The sequence below is a fragment of the Myxocyprinus asiaticus genome, chromosome 8 (assembly GCF_019703515.2).
Source record: "Myxocyprinus asiaticus isolate MX2 ecotype Aquarium Trade chromosome 8, UBuf_Myxa_2, whole genome shotgun sequence".
Taxonomy (NCBI): Eukaryota; Metazoa; Chordata; class Actinopteri; order Cypriniformes; family Catostomidae; genus Myxocyprinus; species Myxocyprinus asiaticus.
This window is the reverse complement of record NC_059351.1, coordinates 54548221-54563926: the sequence shown is the minus strand read 5'-3', so window position 1 is coordinate 54563926 and position 15706 is coordinate 54548221. Positions and strand designations below refer to the sequence as shown.

The following is a 15706-nucleotide window of genomic DNA, read 5'->3' as shown; positions in this document are numbered from 1 at the left end:
TGCAGACATAACATGTCAGTTAACTCAAGAACACGCATGCGCATTAGCTGGACCAGCATGAAATGTTTGTTTGTTTTTTAGCGTAATCTGAGCTATAGAAGCACAATTTATTATTCCAGTGTTGTCAGATTTTACTGCTGATTTCAACCAACCGTTTTGGAGATTTCCGTCTTTGCCCATTCAAGTAGAAAGGAGGTGCACTTTTACATCGCTTGTGTAACGGTGACCAGCTGATAGATAGCTGTGCAATGTGTATGAACCAAACTCTCCTGACCTCAAGAGGTGCACTAGCGACTGACACTAGAGGCTGTAGCCTTTAGCCTCCTTGTTAGCGCACCTGTCTCCCATGCTGGAGACGGCAGTTCGAGTCCTGTACGGAGCGGGTTGAACAGAAGCGTCACACTTGCACAATAGTTTCCAAAGATGACTGAGAGTGGACTGACTTGCCTCAAAAGGGACTTTGATGCTTCTCGCTTATGCTGCATTCCATTCCAAATCGGATGTGGGAAAGTCTGACTTGAGATCTCCGACCATAAAAGCATTCCATTGCCAGATGCTCGGAAGATGATGTATAAACATCCAAAACTGCAATGCTACCGTTAGGTTAGCAGGTGTTCAACTGTCACCAAAAACAACTACTAGCAACCAAATTGATAAACAATACTGCCAGGGACGGGTTTATGATTTCTGAGGCTCCAGTCAACCCGGGGCCCCATTTCAAAACGTTTTGCTTAAAAAAATAACATAAAATTGATTTAAATCATAATTTTAAATTGATCCTATCAGCCACTGTAGCCAAGTACATTCAAAATGTTTACTGACACATAAAAATCTAGTTAGAGTTAATTAATGCATGTTTTCCAGTTTTCCACAATACGGTGATAAAAACATTCGTCCAGCACGTGTTTACACAGGAAAACAATGGAAAAGCAGATCAGATGCGGGCAAAAAACATGTTCGGTATGAACGGCCCCTATCTCATCCATTCGCGAAACAAGTTCGTAAGGCCTGTATATTTTTTTCATAAATTACAAACCCGAACTAAAAGTCCTACTTGAAAAACTGACCCAACCCGGTGCACCTCTAACATGCAAAGCTCTGAGAGTGCTGACAACAGAACAACATGTGACATGCCACCCCTCAAGCGGTTTTTGTGGAACTTTCCTATTGGGGGCGGGGCCCCCCGATGTCCGGGGTCCCATGCAATTGCGCGGTTTGCGTGGTGGTTAAAACCGCTACTGGATACTGCAATGCTAGCATTTGTTGTACAGGTGTAGGATTAGAATAGAAGCAGTATAATTTAGTGTTTTACACACTTGTCTCTGCAAACCTTTGGAATTGCAGATTATCATATGTCAGAACTTTGACTCATTGATGGATATTATTTAATAAAAGTGAATGTTTATCATTAACTTTGTACATGTCCCTGGGTGCCGACATGGTTGCGTGAGGTCACACACTTTTCCGCACGAGTTTCCAAGTTGGAAGTCCGACTTCAAGTGGCATTCCATTGCACTTTTCAACGATTTTCCAAGTTTAATGGACCGCAGCATTAATCTCAGTAACTGCCCTGTTATAGGAAACTTATACTCATGGATTAAATTAATCATGAAGTCAATAGTGAATTTGTACAATGGCATCAGTAACTGAAAACTATTGTGTTTAAATGAAGCTACAGCCATGCCCCGAAGGGTCAGTGTAACTCCAAGACAACATCCAAAAAATGTGCAAAAGTGCACATTTATTCTGAGGATAGTTCACCCAAATATCTCATTCTCATATCACTCCAAACCAATATGACATTCTCTCATCTATAATAATATCCTCTCTTTTATATAATGAAAGTGAACAAGGACTGGGGCTGTGAAGCTCCAAAGTGACGAAAAAAATAAATAAATAAAAATAATTCAAAGTCTGAAAATGTCTGTCAGTTCCTCACACAAAGTCATATCACTTCAGAAGATTTGGAATTTAATGCTTGAGTGCAAGAAAGTGCAGGATATTAAAAAGGGATATATTATGCTTTGAATGCCCCCAGCGTTACTCGTTGTAATTGCATTTTTACTAATAAGAATGAAATTGTAGAGCTCTCTAACTGAACTTTTTACTAGTAAGAATTAAATGGAAAGTTCTGTAACTGGAATTCTAGGAAGAGTATCGCTGGGAAAATAAAGATAACTTGTCCTTCCATATACCGTAGTACCTTTCACCTTTTGTGTTCAGAAGAAAGACAGTCATATAGGTTTGAAAGAACATGAGGGTTGTTTTTGGGAGAACTTTTCTTTTAATGTCTGGACCTCAATGGTACACATATTTGGCCAAAAGTGTAGCAGCATCACGCTTTGCTAACAGGAAAGCTTTTAATATCTTTTGACCAGGATGATCTGAAGATTGTCTGAATCAAATTTTAGGACAATCCAATGAATTTAGTAAAATTTTAAGCTGTTGGTGGCACTAGAGGGTTTGAGAGATCAACCCAAAAATTGGCATTAAGAAAGTTCAGACTGTCCCCAAACAGTGTGCCAAATTTCACAACGTTTTACCATAATGTTCTATGGGCTGCCACAATCTCCAAGACAGAAATAGATGCAGAAGAAGAACGATTATAATAAAGAAACTAACAGATGTATTACATGCTTATGCAAAAAAAAAATTTTTTTTAAATAAAGAAATGATTATGATATTTGATTACTAGGCCACTAAACAGAAACCCTAAAATGATTGCTTCACCCAGAGTTTATATTGCACAAAATGTAATATCTTAACTGATTAGAAATTAACATTTCATCTTTACACAGAATGGTTTCACAATGTACGTTTTCTCTGTGACACAGAGGAGGAGCCTGATAATCTGACCAGTATTTAAAAATGTGTTCGTGTCATCTGAGACTGGATAACTCAGTCACAACACAAACGGTAAGTTACTGTTTTATTCTTCAGCATTCACCCGTTAGTCAGTCTGGACATTCAGAAATATAGACAATTTTCATCTTGATTATGTTGTGTCTCTCTTTCTGTCTCATGTCTAGATGATGGTGTTTTTTGCTGTTCTGCTCTCTGTTTTTATGGGAAGTGTGGTCGGTGATGAATTCAAGCCTGTTGACTGTTCTGAGATTTATAAAAAAGGACAAACGGTCAGTGGCATTTACTCCATCTATCCGGCAGGTGACATTTCTGTCTGGGTGTACTGTGACATGGTCTCAACTGGTGCAGATGATGATAAAGGAGGATGGACGGTATGAATGTGAGATTTTAAACACAATACATGCACATATATTTACCACGCAAACATGTTGTCATGTTGATAAATACTGTAACTGTATTTCAGGTGTTCCAGAGAAGAATGGATGGTAGTATTAATTTCTATCGTCCATGGAACGAGTACAAAAGAGGTTTTGGGGCCACTGAGGGCGAGTATTGGCTAGGTAAGCATTCACAACAGTGTGTGTTGGATCACAGTACAAGTGTTGATGCAGATGTCCAGTATTTGGTTCTGGGTTTTTAATGTGTGTGTTCTGACAGGGTTGGAGAACATGTACCAGCTAACACGTAACAGGAACTACATGCTGAGAGTGGACATGGAGGACTTTACAGGAAACAAAGTTTATGCTCTGTACTCGTCTTTCTCTGTGGACTCTGAAGCAGATGGGTATCGACTGCATGTTTCAGGGTTCAAAAATGGAGGGGCAGGTAACACAGTTTCATTATGAAAACTGATTTATTACGTTCCAGTTCAAACTTATCAGTTGAGTAAATATGCACTTGTTCCTGTGCCTTTCAAATCGTTCTCCTTGAGTTACATTTCAATATGATATTCTTCTTAATCTGGATCTAGACTGTTATAGTTTCTATGTTATTTCTAGACATAAGATGTTAATGTCGCCAATGAATGCTCGTCCTCTCTCCAGGTGACTCTTTGACCTATCACAATGGACAGATGTTCACCACTTTTGACAAAGATCAAGACTCCTATGGAAAAAACTGTGCCAGTGAATATCTTGGGGCATTTTGGTACACAAGCTGTCACTATACAAACCCCAATGGTGTGTACATATGGGGAGAAGATAACACTCATTTTGCCATTGGAGATAGTTGGTATCACTGGAAGAACAATTATAATGGTTTGAAATCGATCAGTATGAAGATCAGAAGTGTGTCTTAGGTTGCTGTAGAAACATCACAGAGTTTCACAGAGTCTCAAACATCGTGTTATAATTCTATGGCAAATGTTCATGTTTAAGGTTTTTGTTCTCTCAACTCTGTAACTGAGTAAATCAGTAATTGTTTTTCTTTGGTTTGGTCATTTATTTTAGTATTAAAATGAATCAACTCTTTCCAAAATCTTCAATAAACTCATGCATTGAATCCATTTAGTCTGTATACAGATGTTTGTTAATCTCCACAACAAACATTAGAAACACTAAATGAGGAATTATTGCAAACTGTACTTAAATAGACTGTAAATTTAAGAAAAAAATAAAAATAAATATTGGTCCAAGAATCTCAGTTGTAAAATAATCACTTCTTCAAGAAGTAGTGCTCAACCACTTCAGCCACTTCAACCGCTCTACCAAGTTTTTTTAGCACCATCTAAATGCAGTGATACATGACTTTCATTATCATGGCATATATCAAAGTACAGAGGTATTACCATCTGATACCATCACTGTAACATAGTATTATCATACACCGCACTTCTTTGGTAATGGATGTTAGAGACACGGTTCAAACTATTTATGTTCACTTCATAAACACATAGATGCAGAGATAGAGAACATGGTATTTTGTCTTGTAGACATAAACAGAAAAATAACTAAATGAAGTTCCTAAACATTCTTAGAAAACAACTGAGAGAGGCAAGATTATTCATTATTCTGCTGGAGTCTGAAATATGATCGAGAACATGGGGTAATAATCATCATTATGGTAACCTACTTTACAAAACAAGTAAAATGGACCAACAGATGAGCGTACTAACATCTGCAGAGTATTTTCAGTTGTACTTGAACATTATTGCATAATACAAAATGACTTGCATGAAAAAAAATAGGGTTTTCATTTCAGATGGTTTTCAAAACTGGAACTGCTCACTTTTACAATCAGTTAATTATATTTTAAATTATACTATCTGTTCTACTCTTCAAGTTCAAAGGTCTTTGTAAGCTCTGTATTATATTTTGGTCAAGGTTGCAGCATCACCATAATCTGTGGTGGCAACAGATACAAGACGTTCTTCAACCTCAAAGTTGTCATTAACGCAACAAATTACAATGCTGACATTCTCTGTCCCAGTTGAGCTTCTGTACTGCTTGTCCATCCACAACGCCAGGCATGACGTATGCTCTTTAGACCTTGCATGCTTTTCCAGTCCTTTGATCATTCCTAAAGCATGTTTCCAGTCCCTGAAATCCCCTGATCGTGAAAGTTGGATTGGAGGCCACGCTGGTGCTGAATTTTCTACAGGCGAAGCAAAACAGTAACTTGAATTGGACTCCTGGGGTTAAAGACTGTTCTCCAGAAACACTAATGAAATTTTAAATGGTTGACAATAAAGACACAATAAGCATCACTGTTTTGAGGGTCACTGTCAAACATCATACCAGTTACTCAGTCTCTATCACACACTGCTGTCTTGCCCTACAACTATTGGAGTCTACTGAAGTATGATTGAGTACATGGGGCGATATTATTATTATAGTGTACTTATGCATGAACTTTGCATGGGTTCCATCTTCAATGTATATGTACACACAAATGGTGTGAATTTGGTAAATGGACTAACTGATGACTGTCCTAAAGTTTGCAAAGTAGCAATAGTTTGTATTTCAACATCACTGTTTAATGCAAGAATGACTTAGAAGGTTTTCATCATTACAGATGGTTTCATACTGATAATAGTTTGGCTGAAAATAAAATGTAATTGTGTATGAGCCAACAGTCTGAACTTCACAGCCTCAATAGTAAACAACAATATGTTTGGTCAAAAGTGTTGGAGTATCACACTCTGATGATGAGGAAACACAAAAGCAGAAAGAGAAACTGATCCAAGAAGAGGACCGTTGGAAATCCCAGTATTCTGCAGGCTACCAGATAAATAGATATGGAGTAAAAAAGGCATGACTTCATGCAAAGATGGTCCAAAGTTATAATGTATTTTGGCCAGTTTATGACATTTTGATCAGCAGGCGGTGCTGCCACCAAACTGCTAAGGTACCTTCAGGGCATGGCGGCAATAATGAGTTATCAAATTACCAAGTTTTAACATTATCTGACCCAAACTTGGGGAAGATCTGGTGAATTGAGTGATATTTTGAACAATTGGTGGTGCTAGAGAGTTTGAGAGATCAGACCCAAAATAACCATCTGGGATCCTGATCGTCACAGTCAGCCCTGCAAATTCAACACAGCGTCATCACTCAGCTAGACTCGACATAGTCTCGTGTAACCAAAACGGCAAAGGGCTTGACTGTCCAGCAGTTTAAATTGGCCAAGAACCACCCATGGGTGCTTCTCAATCAGAAAGCTTAGACTGTCTCCTTCCTAGACCAGTCCTTCTGAGGCTGTAGTCAGCATTCAGCGCTAGAATGAGATGGTCTAGTAAGTGCACATGGCTACGTCATAAAGGTTTCCGGCTTAGCAGTCATGACACAAAATGGGACTGCCTACCAAGGGTCCTCACAATTGAGACGTCCCTCAACGGTGCTTGATGACATGGCAGCTGAGATATCCAGCCTAACTAGGCTGCAGTCTTCCGATTGAGAAGCACTGCATATAGACAGGAAGAGCTGCCGAAACGACATATAAAGCATCTTGCTCGTGGAGATCTACTCTACGTGCTACTATGTATCTCAAACAAAACTATGAATATCTTCAAAAGATTTGATGTCACTAACCTGGCAAACTTTGGCAAATCCAGTGATCATTTCATCCTCAGAATTGCTTGTGTTATCCTGGAACCTTGTAAACACAACTCTGTTTCCAGATGGACTCATAAAATGTCCTGTGTGCTTTTACTCACAGAAGTTCTGTCAAACCAGCCAATCAGCGCTTAAGGTACATACTGTAAATGGGCCATCACTGGGGTGGTACCCCTCAAGGGGAAACTTCTTGGACCTTTCTTGTGTTTAAATCATTTTGGGTACATACTTGTACCACAAGGACCTATTTAAATGTGCATTCATGTTTTGGTCGTCTGGGAAAAAAACTATACCTGCACAGTACCTTTTTCTCTCCTTAAGGGTACAATTATGAACCCAAAACTCTAACTAGGGCCATGTTCACAGAGCAGCAGAATACGGTTGTCAGTCCTGTATTTGAGTGCTTAATATGGTTACGTTCACTCACAGTTCGGTTATTTACCAGAGTGACAACTGCATTCTATAACCAAACTGATATCCGCAAAGTTTCAGGACTCACAACTGCTTTTTCGGCAATGAGCCGTATCATCTGAAGATCCAGCTGATGTCTTCCACCAGAGCTTCTCGCGGGCACAAGCTGCGCGCTACAGATGCTGTGCTCTAAACTCAGTTAAAAAGCATTCAGAGCCTGCAAGTGTGTTAAGACATGCCGGTGTTATGGACGTCACCATATTTTAGTCACCGTCACTAAGGTTATAGTGGTTAGACTACAGTTGTGACTTCGGTTGTTCGTTCATACAGACAGTTTCCAACCACCACTGTAAGCTGTTGTATGAACAGGACATTTCAAGACTCACTCCTATATGTAAATGCAGTTGTTTGGTGGTCCCAAACACTGACTGTGTGAACATAGCCTATATGTACAAATAAGGGGCCCTTAAGGGGGAACCAACCCAGTGACGGCCCTTATACAGGTATGGTTTGGTAGTTTGTTTTTTTGAGAGTGTAGTGTTTGAAGACCAACAGTCCATTGAGTTTCTTGATTTTCAGTCCAAACAATGAAAGTACTAAGATTAGAGGAAGAAGAATAGTAAAAGTGAGAAAAAGAAGAGGAGATGAAGACCAAGGAGAACTGTTATCTCTGATGAGATCTGTGCTACACTTGGAGAAAAATGTGTACATAACATATACAATTATTTGGGTAGATAATTGTACCCTAAAGCAGTGGTTCTCAAACTTTTTGACTCAAGTGCCCCCATTGTCGGAGAAAATATCCGAAGGCCCCCATGTAGGCTGTTAGATATTTATAAGATATTTCCTTAAAGCATGTGAATCCAGAAATGTCTAGAACTGTATATTCTTCTTAAAAAGCAAGCGGTTGAAGGCAGTTATTACATTATTAGCATGTTCAGCAAGTTGAATTATAATAATTATATAAACATTATAATAATCTATCATATTTTAAATAATTTTAAGAGATCTTGAGGCCCCCTGGAAGTGTGCTGAGGCCCCATAGTGGGTCCCATCCCCCTGGTTGAGAACCACTGCCCTAAGGACCTTTTGTGTACCTTTAAATGTAATGTATTCGTTTTCTTCCTCTCAGAACTTAAACGCACCTGCACAGTACCCTTTTTTTCCCCTCAAGTGTGCCCAAACAAGGGTACTACCGCAGTGACGGCTGTTGCACTTTGACACATACAGTTTAGCACCTTTTTTTCTGAGTGTACAGTAGTTGAACATATCCTTCTCCAAGTGCTAGAAGTTTTTCGACAGAAATCCACCTGAGCAGGACATTCTTTAGATGTTGGATGTGGCTTGTGAGAATGTTACCTTGTACTCCTCTTTAAAGTAAAGAACATTTTTCAATCTGCTCCACTGCAAACCATGCTGCTTTGAAATGTGTATTGTTGTTGTTGCCAAGAGGTCAATATGTGACGTTTACATCCTTCAGAGATCAATTATCTCTTCATCATATCAATTCCCAGGTCAGTTTACTAAGCTTGAACACACAGCGGAAAGCCAAACGTCTTCACTTGAGCTTGCACATTAATGAAAGTGAATGTTGTGAGAAGCCTAGTCTAGTGAGACTTCACATGCCGATTTAGTCACAAGTGTGTATCCAATGGTAAATTTGATCATGAACCTACTATTTGTCCTATGTAATTTCTAACTTATTAAAACAGGGGCCCTGGAGCGTGACATCAATTCCTTTGTTGCAGAGTCCTTAGGTCCTAGTTTTGTATGCTCAAGGCCTAGTTTGACCGCACCTTTGCACAAACAAATTTAGTAGGAGAGAACATACCTGTTGTATTCGAGCATGACAACGCACTTGTGTACACAGCAAACTTGAACCCTGAACCCCGCTGATGTTGTTTCAAGAGGATTGATACGCACATTAAAATATTTGATACTAAGTGTTTTACAAAACTTGAGATTTTTATTTACCATGCAAATTAAGTTTAATAAAATTCAAAGTAAAAATAAATTAACTTTATAAGCAAATAGTTGTGCATGATTGAATCCATTTCTCCTCCCACTCATCTTAATGTGCAGAAATGCTGAAATATGCGTACAGTCAGACAGTACTCATTTGTTATGTTTATTTAAATTAAATAAACATTTTTGGTAATAACTGATAAACAAAAATAGATGTGTAACAATTTGGAGTTTAGGCCTATAAATGTTTTAAATAAGGACTTTAAGATATGTTAAAATTACCCATTTTATCCTCAGAAGTCACAAAACAAATCCATTTAATAGAGGTATCAGTACTGATATCGATATCGGGGATAATGTCCTTGATAGTAATTGGTAACAGATCGAAAAGATAATAAGTGGTATATTGCAGGACTACACATCTGCATGTGGACACTGCATTTACTTAGGAGTTAACTGAAAATGTATGAAGTAAATCAAAAGAAGCAACTAAAAACAACAGTGTATTACACCAATAGCCATATGTTTTAAAGAGAGATATTCTTACATGGTTTACTCAGTTACACAGTTATAAGAGGAAAGGAAAACATTAATCTGTCATAATGAAAAAGTTTCTATAAAGGCCTAAGAGCCCCTTTTGATCTTCATAGTGATTGATTTCATACTGACGGCGTAACTGTTCTTCCAGGTCGTCCAAACAGCTCCAATGGCATAATGAGTGGCATCTTCTCCCCATAAGTACACACCGTTGGGGTTTGTAGAATGACAGTTTGAGTACCAAAATCCCCCAAGAAACATTTTGGCACAATTACTGTCATGGATGTCTTGGTCTTTGTCAAAAGTGGAGAATTTGTATCCATTGTGGCCAGATAAAGAGTCGCCTGCAGAGGAGCGTAAAATGACGACATTAACATTTACAAACTGTAACTAACCGTCTTGACCTACACTGAAGACAAGAAAAATATTGGAGTGAAATTATATTCAAGGAAGAAGATTGAAAAACATGGTGTAAATGTGGATCATTCGAATACATTATTATACTCCAGTTCAGTTTGCATTAGTAGAAACAAATCTGTCTTACCTGCCCCTCCATCTTTAAACCCTGAAACATGCAGATGATACCCATTACATTCAGAGTCCACAGAGAAGTATGAATACAGAGCGTAACCTTTCCTTCCTGTAAAGTCCTCCATGTCCACTCTCAGCATGTATTTCCTGTTACGTGTGAGCTGGTGAATGTTCTCCAACCCTGTCCGAACACACACACATTATAACCAAACACTTTACAGGAGACCAGCTCCACGTGTTGCAAAAGCCAGCAGTGTTTTCAGGGGATTCAGAGCAGGGGCGAAACATCAGACGCAAAAGTACAAGTTCTCTCTAACCACGCTGGAAATGCAAGATCTCTCACCAATAAAATTGAGTTTATGAAAAGCTAGTGTGAGTACAGCGGTTGCAGCAGGATGTGTCTCACGGTAACGTGGTTGAATGGACTGATTTCCGACACAAACACTCTAGAGGTCTAATTTGTTCTGATGTGGTCTCTAGAGGGTCTGATGAGGTCTCTAGGGGGTCTGGAGTGGTCCGATGAGGTCTCTAGGGGGTCTGATAAGGTCCAATGTGATCTGATGTGGTCTCGAGGGGGCCTGGTGTGGTCTATTGTGGTCTGATGTGGTCTCTAGAGGGTCTGATGAGGTTTCTAGGGGGTCTGGAGTGGTCCGATGAGGTCTCTAGGGGGTCTGATAAGGTCTAATTTGTTCTGATGTGGTCACTAGAGGGTCTGATGAGGTCTCTAGGGGGTCTGGAGTGGTCTGATGAGGTCTCTAGGGGGTCTGATAAGGTCTAATGTGATCTCTAAGGGGTCTGGTGTGGTCAAATGTGGTCTCTTTGGGGTCTAATTGGGTCTGATGTGGTCTCTATGGGGTCTGATAAGGTCTAATGTGATCTGATGTGGTCTAATGTGATCTCTAAGGGGTCTGGTGTGGTCAAATGTGGTCTCTTTGGGGTCTAATTGGGTCTGATGTGGTCTCTAGAGGGTCTCATAAGGTCTGATGTGGTCTCTATGGGGTCTGATAAGGTCTAATGTGATCTGATGTGGTCTCGAGGGGGCCTGGTGTGGTCTATTGTGGTCTGATGTGGTCTCTAGAGGGTCTGATGAGGTCTCTAGGGGGGTCTGGAGTGGTCCGATGAGGTCTCTAGGGGGTCTGATAAGGTCTAATGTGATCTGATGTGGTCTAATGTATTCTCTAAGGGGTCTGGTGTGGTCAAATGTGGTCTCTTTGGGGTCTAATTGGGTCTGATGTGGTCTCTAGAGGGTCTCATAAGGTCTGATGTGGTCTCTATGGGGTCTGATAAGGTCTAATGTGATCTGATGTGGTCTTGAGGGGGCCTGGTGTGGTCTATTGTGGTCTGATGTGGTCTCTAGAGGGTCTGATGAGGTCTCTAGGGGGTCTGAAATGGTCCGATGAGGTCTCTAGGGGGTCTGATAAGGTCTAATGTGATCTGATGTGGTCTAATGTGATCTCTAAGGGGTCTGGTGTGGTCAAATGTGGTCTCTTTGGGGTCTAATTGGGTCTGATGTGGTCTCTAGAGGGTCTCATAAGGTCTGATGTGGTCTCTAGGGGGTCTGCTAATGTCTAATTTGATCTGATGTGGTCTCTGGTGTGGTCTCTAGAGGGTCTAATGGATCTAATATGGTATCTAGGGGGTCTGGAGTAGTCTCTAGGTGGTCTAACGGGGTCTGATGTGGTCTCTAGAGGGCCTGGTAAGGTCTGATGTGGTCTCTAGAGGGTCTGATGAGGTCTAATGTTATCTGATATGATCTCTAGGGGGTCTGATGAAGTCTAATATGGTCTCTAGGGGGTCTGGAGTGATCTAATATGTTCTTTAGGGGGTCTAATGGGGTCTGATGTGGTCTCTTGGGGGTCTGATGAGGTGTAGTGAGGTCTGATGTAGTCTCTAGGTGGTCGAACGTCTAATGAGGTTTCCTATCTGTCCGTCTGTCCTTCTATAGGGCCTGCGTAGCCTACTAGCTTTAAGCGTTTAGAACTACTTTCTATTTTAAACTTTCAGACAAGACTTTGTCAAGCCAACATCAAATATTTTTCCTCACAAACTTGACTTATCTAGTTGTTGGTTATCTCCTATTCTGTAATTTACACCTAGTGCTGTACCACCTCAATTTCGGTCAGGGGATGAATAAAGTACTATCCTATCCTGTAAATAAATGTAAATGTCGTTGACTCCAACACAACCGACAGACTGCTGTAAGTGCTTACCTAGCCAGTACTCTCCCATGACATCCCCAAATCCTCTCTTGTACTCTTTCCATGGACGATAGAAATTCACACTGCCATCCAGTCGTCTCTGAATCACCTGATAAATGTTATATATATTTATATATACACCAATCTGCCACAACATTAAAACCACCTGCCTAATACTGTGTAGGTCCCCCTTGTGCCGCCAAAACAGCGTCAACCTGCATCTCAGAATAGCATTCTGAGATTATATTCTTCTCACCACAATTGTACATTTACATTTATGCATTTGGCAGACGCTTCTATCCAAAGCGACTTACAGTGCATTTATTACAGGGACAATCCCCCTGGAGCAACCTGGAGTTAAGTGCCTTGCTCAAGGACACAATGGTGGTGGCTGTGGGGATTGAACCAGCAACCTTCTGATTACCAGTTCAGTGCTTTAGCCCACTACACCACCACCACTCCAATTGTACAGAGTGGTTATCTGAGTTACCGTAGACTTTGTCAGTTCAAATCATTCTCTGTTGACCTCTCTCTTCAACAAGGTGTTTCTGTCCGCAGAACTGCCGCTCTGGATGTTTTTTGTTTTTGGCACCATTCTGAGTAAATTCTAGAGACTGTTGTGTGTGAAAATCCCAGAAATACTCAAACCAGCCCATCTGGCACCAACGATCATGCCACGCTCCAAATCACTAAGATCACATTTTTTTCCCATTCTGATGGTTGATGTAAACATTAACTGAAGCTCCTGACCCATATCTGCATGATTTTATGCACTGCAGCCACACGATTGGCTGACTAGATAATCGCAAGGATGATTGTTGGTGCCAGACGGGCTGGTTTGAGTATTTCTGGGATTTTCACACACAACAGTCTCTAGAATTTACTCAGAATGGTGCCAAAAACAAAAAACATCCAGTGAGCGGCAGTTCTGCGGATGGAAACACTTGTTGATGAGAGAGGTCAACAGAGAATGGCCAGACTGGTTCAAACTGACCGAGTCTACGGTAACTCAGATAACCACTCTCTACAATTGTGTTGAGAAGAATATCATCTCTGAATGCTATTCTGAGATGCGGGTTGGCACTGTTTTAGCAGCACGAGGGGGACCTACACAATATTAGGCAGATGCTTTTAATGCTGTGGCTGATTAGTGTGTGTGTGTATGTGTGTATATATATATATATATATATATATATATATATATAGTGGTTATCTCACAGAAATTGGTGTAATTTGTGTGGTATTGGTAGCATTTCCTGAACCATGTCACAATGCAGTTCTTTCTAAATTGCTTCGTACATGACATTTCCTAATTATGACCTGTATTGAGTGTGTGTATATAATTATCTAATGTAACATTCATACCGTCCATCCTCCTTTATCATCATCTGCACCAGTTGAGACCATGTCACAGTACACCCAGACAGGAATGCCACCTGCCGGATATATGGAGTAAATGCCACTGACCGTTTCTCCTTTTGTATTAATCTGAGAACAGTCAACAGGACTAAATTCATCACTACTACACTCACTCCCCAGTACAACAGGGAGCAGAGCAGCAAACGCCAGCATCATCTAGACACGAGACAGAAAGAGAGATGAGCAATCGTGACATTTCTAATCATAAAATCAATCTGAAATAAATAAAATGTGATACCAGATTTTAGGACTTTAGAGTGACTCAAAGAAATCAGATGAACTTACTGCCATTTTCTGAATCTTGACTCGATCTTGATCACAGCTGAGATTTCCTATCTTGAAGAAAGTACAACACATTACACAGATGATTGTTGTTTTAGGTAATACTGTTGAATAGCTTTGAATTTTCTGAAAACTGAATAGTCTGAATGTCCAGACTATCTGTTACAGTAACTTACCGTTTGTGCTCTAACTTGGGTTATCCCGAGATGAAGCAAACACAGTTAAGGCTCCTCCTCTGTGTAACAGTCAAAGTCCATTTGAAGCAAATCAGTTTACTCAGTGGCCATCGACAACTGTTGTGTACACAAGTAAATGAGTCCCTGCCATGCTGAGATATTGTCAAAGACATGGAAATTCAGAAATCTTTTAAAAGTTCTTCCTTGGATTCCTAATTTGTCTTGTTTGTGGAAAGTCTCTGTGGATCACGCAGACACCTATATCATAACTGTCAAATGATGTAGATCCACAAGGTGTTGAATGAATGAATGTTACATTTCTATAGCACTTTTTTGACACTACACTCAAAGCGAACAGTGAACAGGGGACTCTCCTCAACCTCCACCAGCATCCACCTGGATGATGCGACGGCAGCCATAGTGCGGCAGTACGCTCACCACACACCAGCTACTGGTGGAGAGGAGAGAGTAGAGTGATAGAGCCAATACATGGATGGGGATTACTAGGAGGCCATGATAGATAAGGGCCAATGGGGGGACTTTGGCCAGGACACTGAGGTTACACCCCTATTCTTTTAGAAGGAGTGCCCTGGGATTTTTAATGACCACAGAGAGTCAGGACCTCAGTTTAACATCTCATCCGAAGGCCGGTGCCTTTTTACAGTATAGTGTCCCCATCACTATACTGGGGCATTAGGACCCACACAGGCCGTCCGAAGAAATGGGTCAATTTTGAGCACAATGATAAAACAATTTTCAAAGTAACAATGTGGGCACTCGGTCCTAAAGATCAGATCTGAAAATTAAATCAGAATTGTATTCAATTTTAAGAAAACATACAGACAGAACTGTATGCGCTGGAATCACTGGTATACCGCAAATCTTGTGGGTCGCGTATAAGGGAACCTATTGGCAGCAAGATTTTCATGTGTGTTTCATCACCTCTGATACCTTTCAAAAATAAGAATATATCAGCAAGCAACAGTTACGGGCCAAACGCATATGAGGCACATCAGCGACATCATGTAGCATGATCCAAAGAATTAAAGCACAAGTATGTTTTTTGTTTTTCTTCTACCAATTATTGCAAAAGTTTAGAGCAGATTTAACATTAATTTGCAACTTTTGACCAACAAACGGTGCTGTCGCCAAACTTTTACTCTCTGGCACGTTCACATAGTCACTTACCAAATTCAATTTTAATGCAAGACTTGCCAAAACACACTTCCAACGTGGCTTCTTCGCAATCAACTTCACTGGTGCAATACAG

At 40.3% G+C, this 15706-nt stretch overlaps 2 protein-coding genes and 1 long non-coding RNA gene across 5 annotated transcripts; 2 read left to right on the top strand and 1 right to left on the bottom strand.

Annotated features, from left to right (window-relative positions):
• Window positions 1–2803: 2803 nt before the first annotated feature.
• Window positions 2804–4369, top strand: LOC127445085 (microfibril-associated glycoprotein 4-like). The gene is made up of 5 exons (XM_051704850.1): window positions 2804–2916; window positions 3030–3236; window positions 3329–3425; window positions 3523–3690; window positions 3909–4369. The coding sequence occupies exons 1-5, from the start codon at window positions 2869–2871 to the stop codon at window positions 4160–4162; spliced, it is 774 nt and encodes a 257-aa protein (XP_051560810.1). The 5' UTR covers window positions 2804–2868; the 3' UTR covers window positions 4163–4369.
• A 5073-nt stretch (window positions 4370–9442) lies between these two features.
• LOC127445218 (microfibril-associated glycoprotein 4-like) lies at window positions 9443–15684 on the bottom strand. 3 transcript variants are annotated; one of them, XM_051705111.1, is made up of 6 exons: window positions 14437–15684; window positions 14264–14314; window positions 13925–14134; window positions 12572–12668; window positions 10375–10542; window positions 9443–10174 (listed from the first exon to the last, which is right to left on the bottom strand). In XM_051705111.1, exons 2-6 carry the CDS (start codon window positions 14267–14269, stop codon window positions 9918–9920), a joined length of 738 nt encoding a protein of 245 aa, XP_051561071.1. In that variant the 5' UTR covers window positions 14270–14314; window positions 14437–15684; the 3' UTR covers window positions 9443–9917. The 3 variants fall into 3 exon arrangements, with proteins under 3 accessions (XP_051561071.1, XP_051561072.1, XP_051561070.1); XM_051705112.1 differs by having other exon boundaries at window positions 14264–14310; XM_051705110.1 differs by lacking the exon at window positions 14437–15684 and having other exon boundaries at window positions 14264–14427.
• On the top strand, window positions 10549–11966 carry LOC127445220 (uncharacterized). The gene is made up of 2 exons (XR_007897951.1): window positions 10549–10988; window positions 11041–11966. It is a non-coding gene; the product is annotated as an uncharacterized LOC127445220 (long non-coding RNA).
• Window positions 15685–15706: the final 22 nt, after the last annotated feature.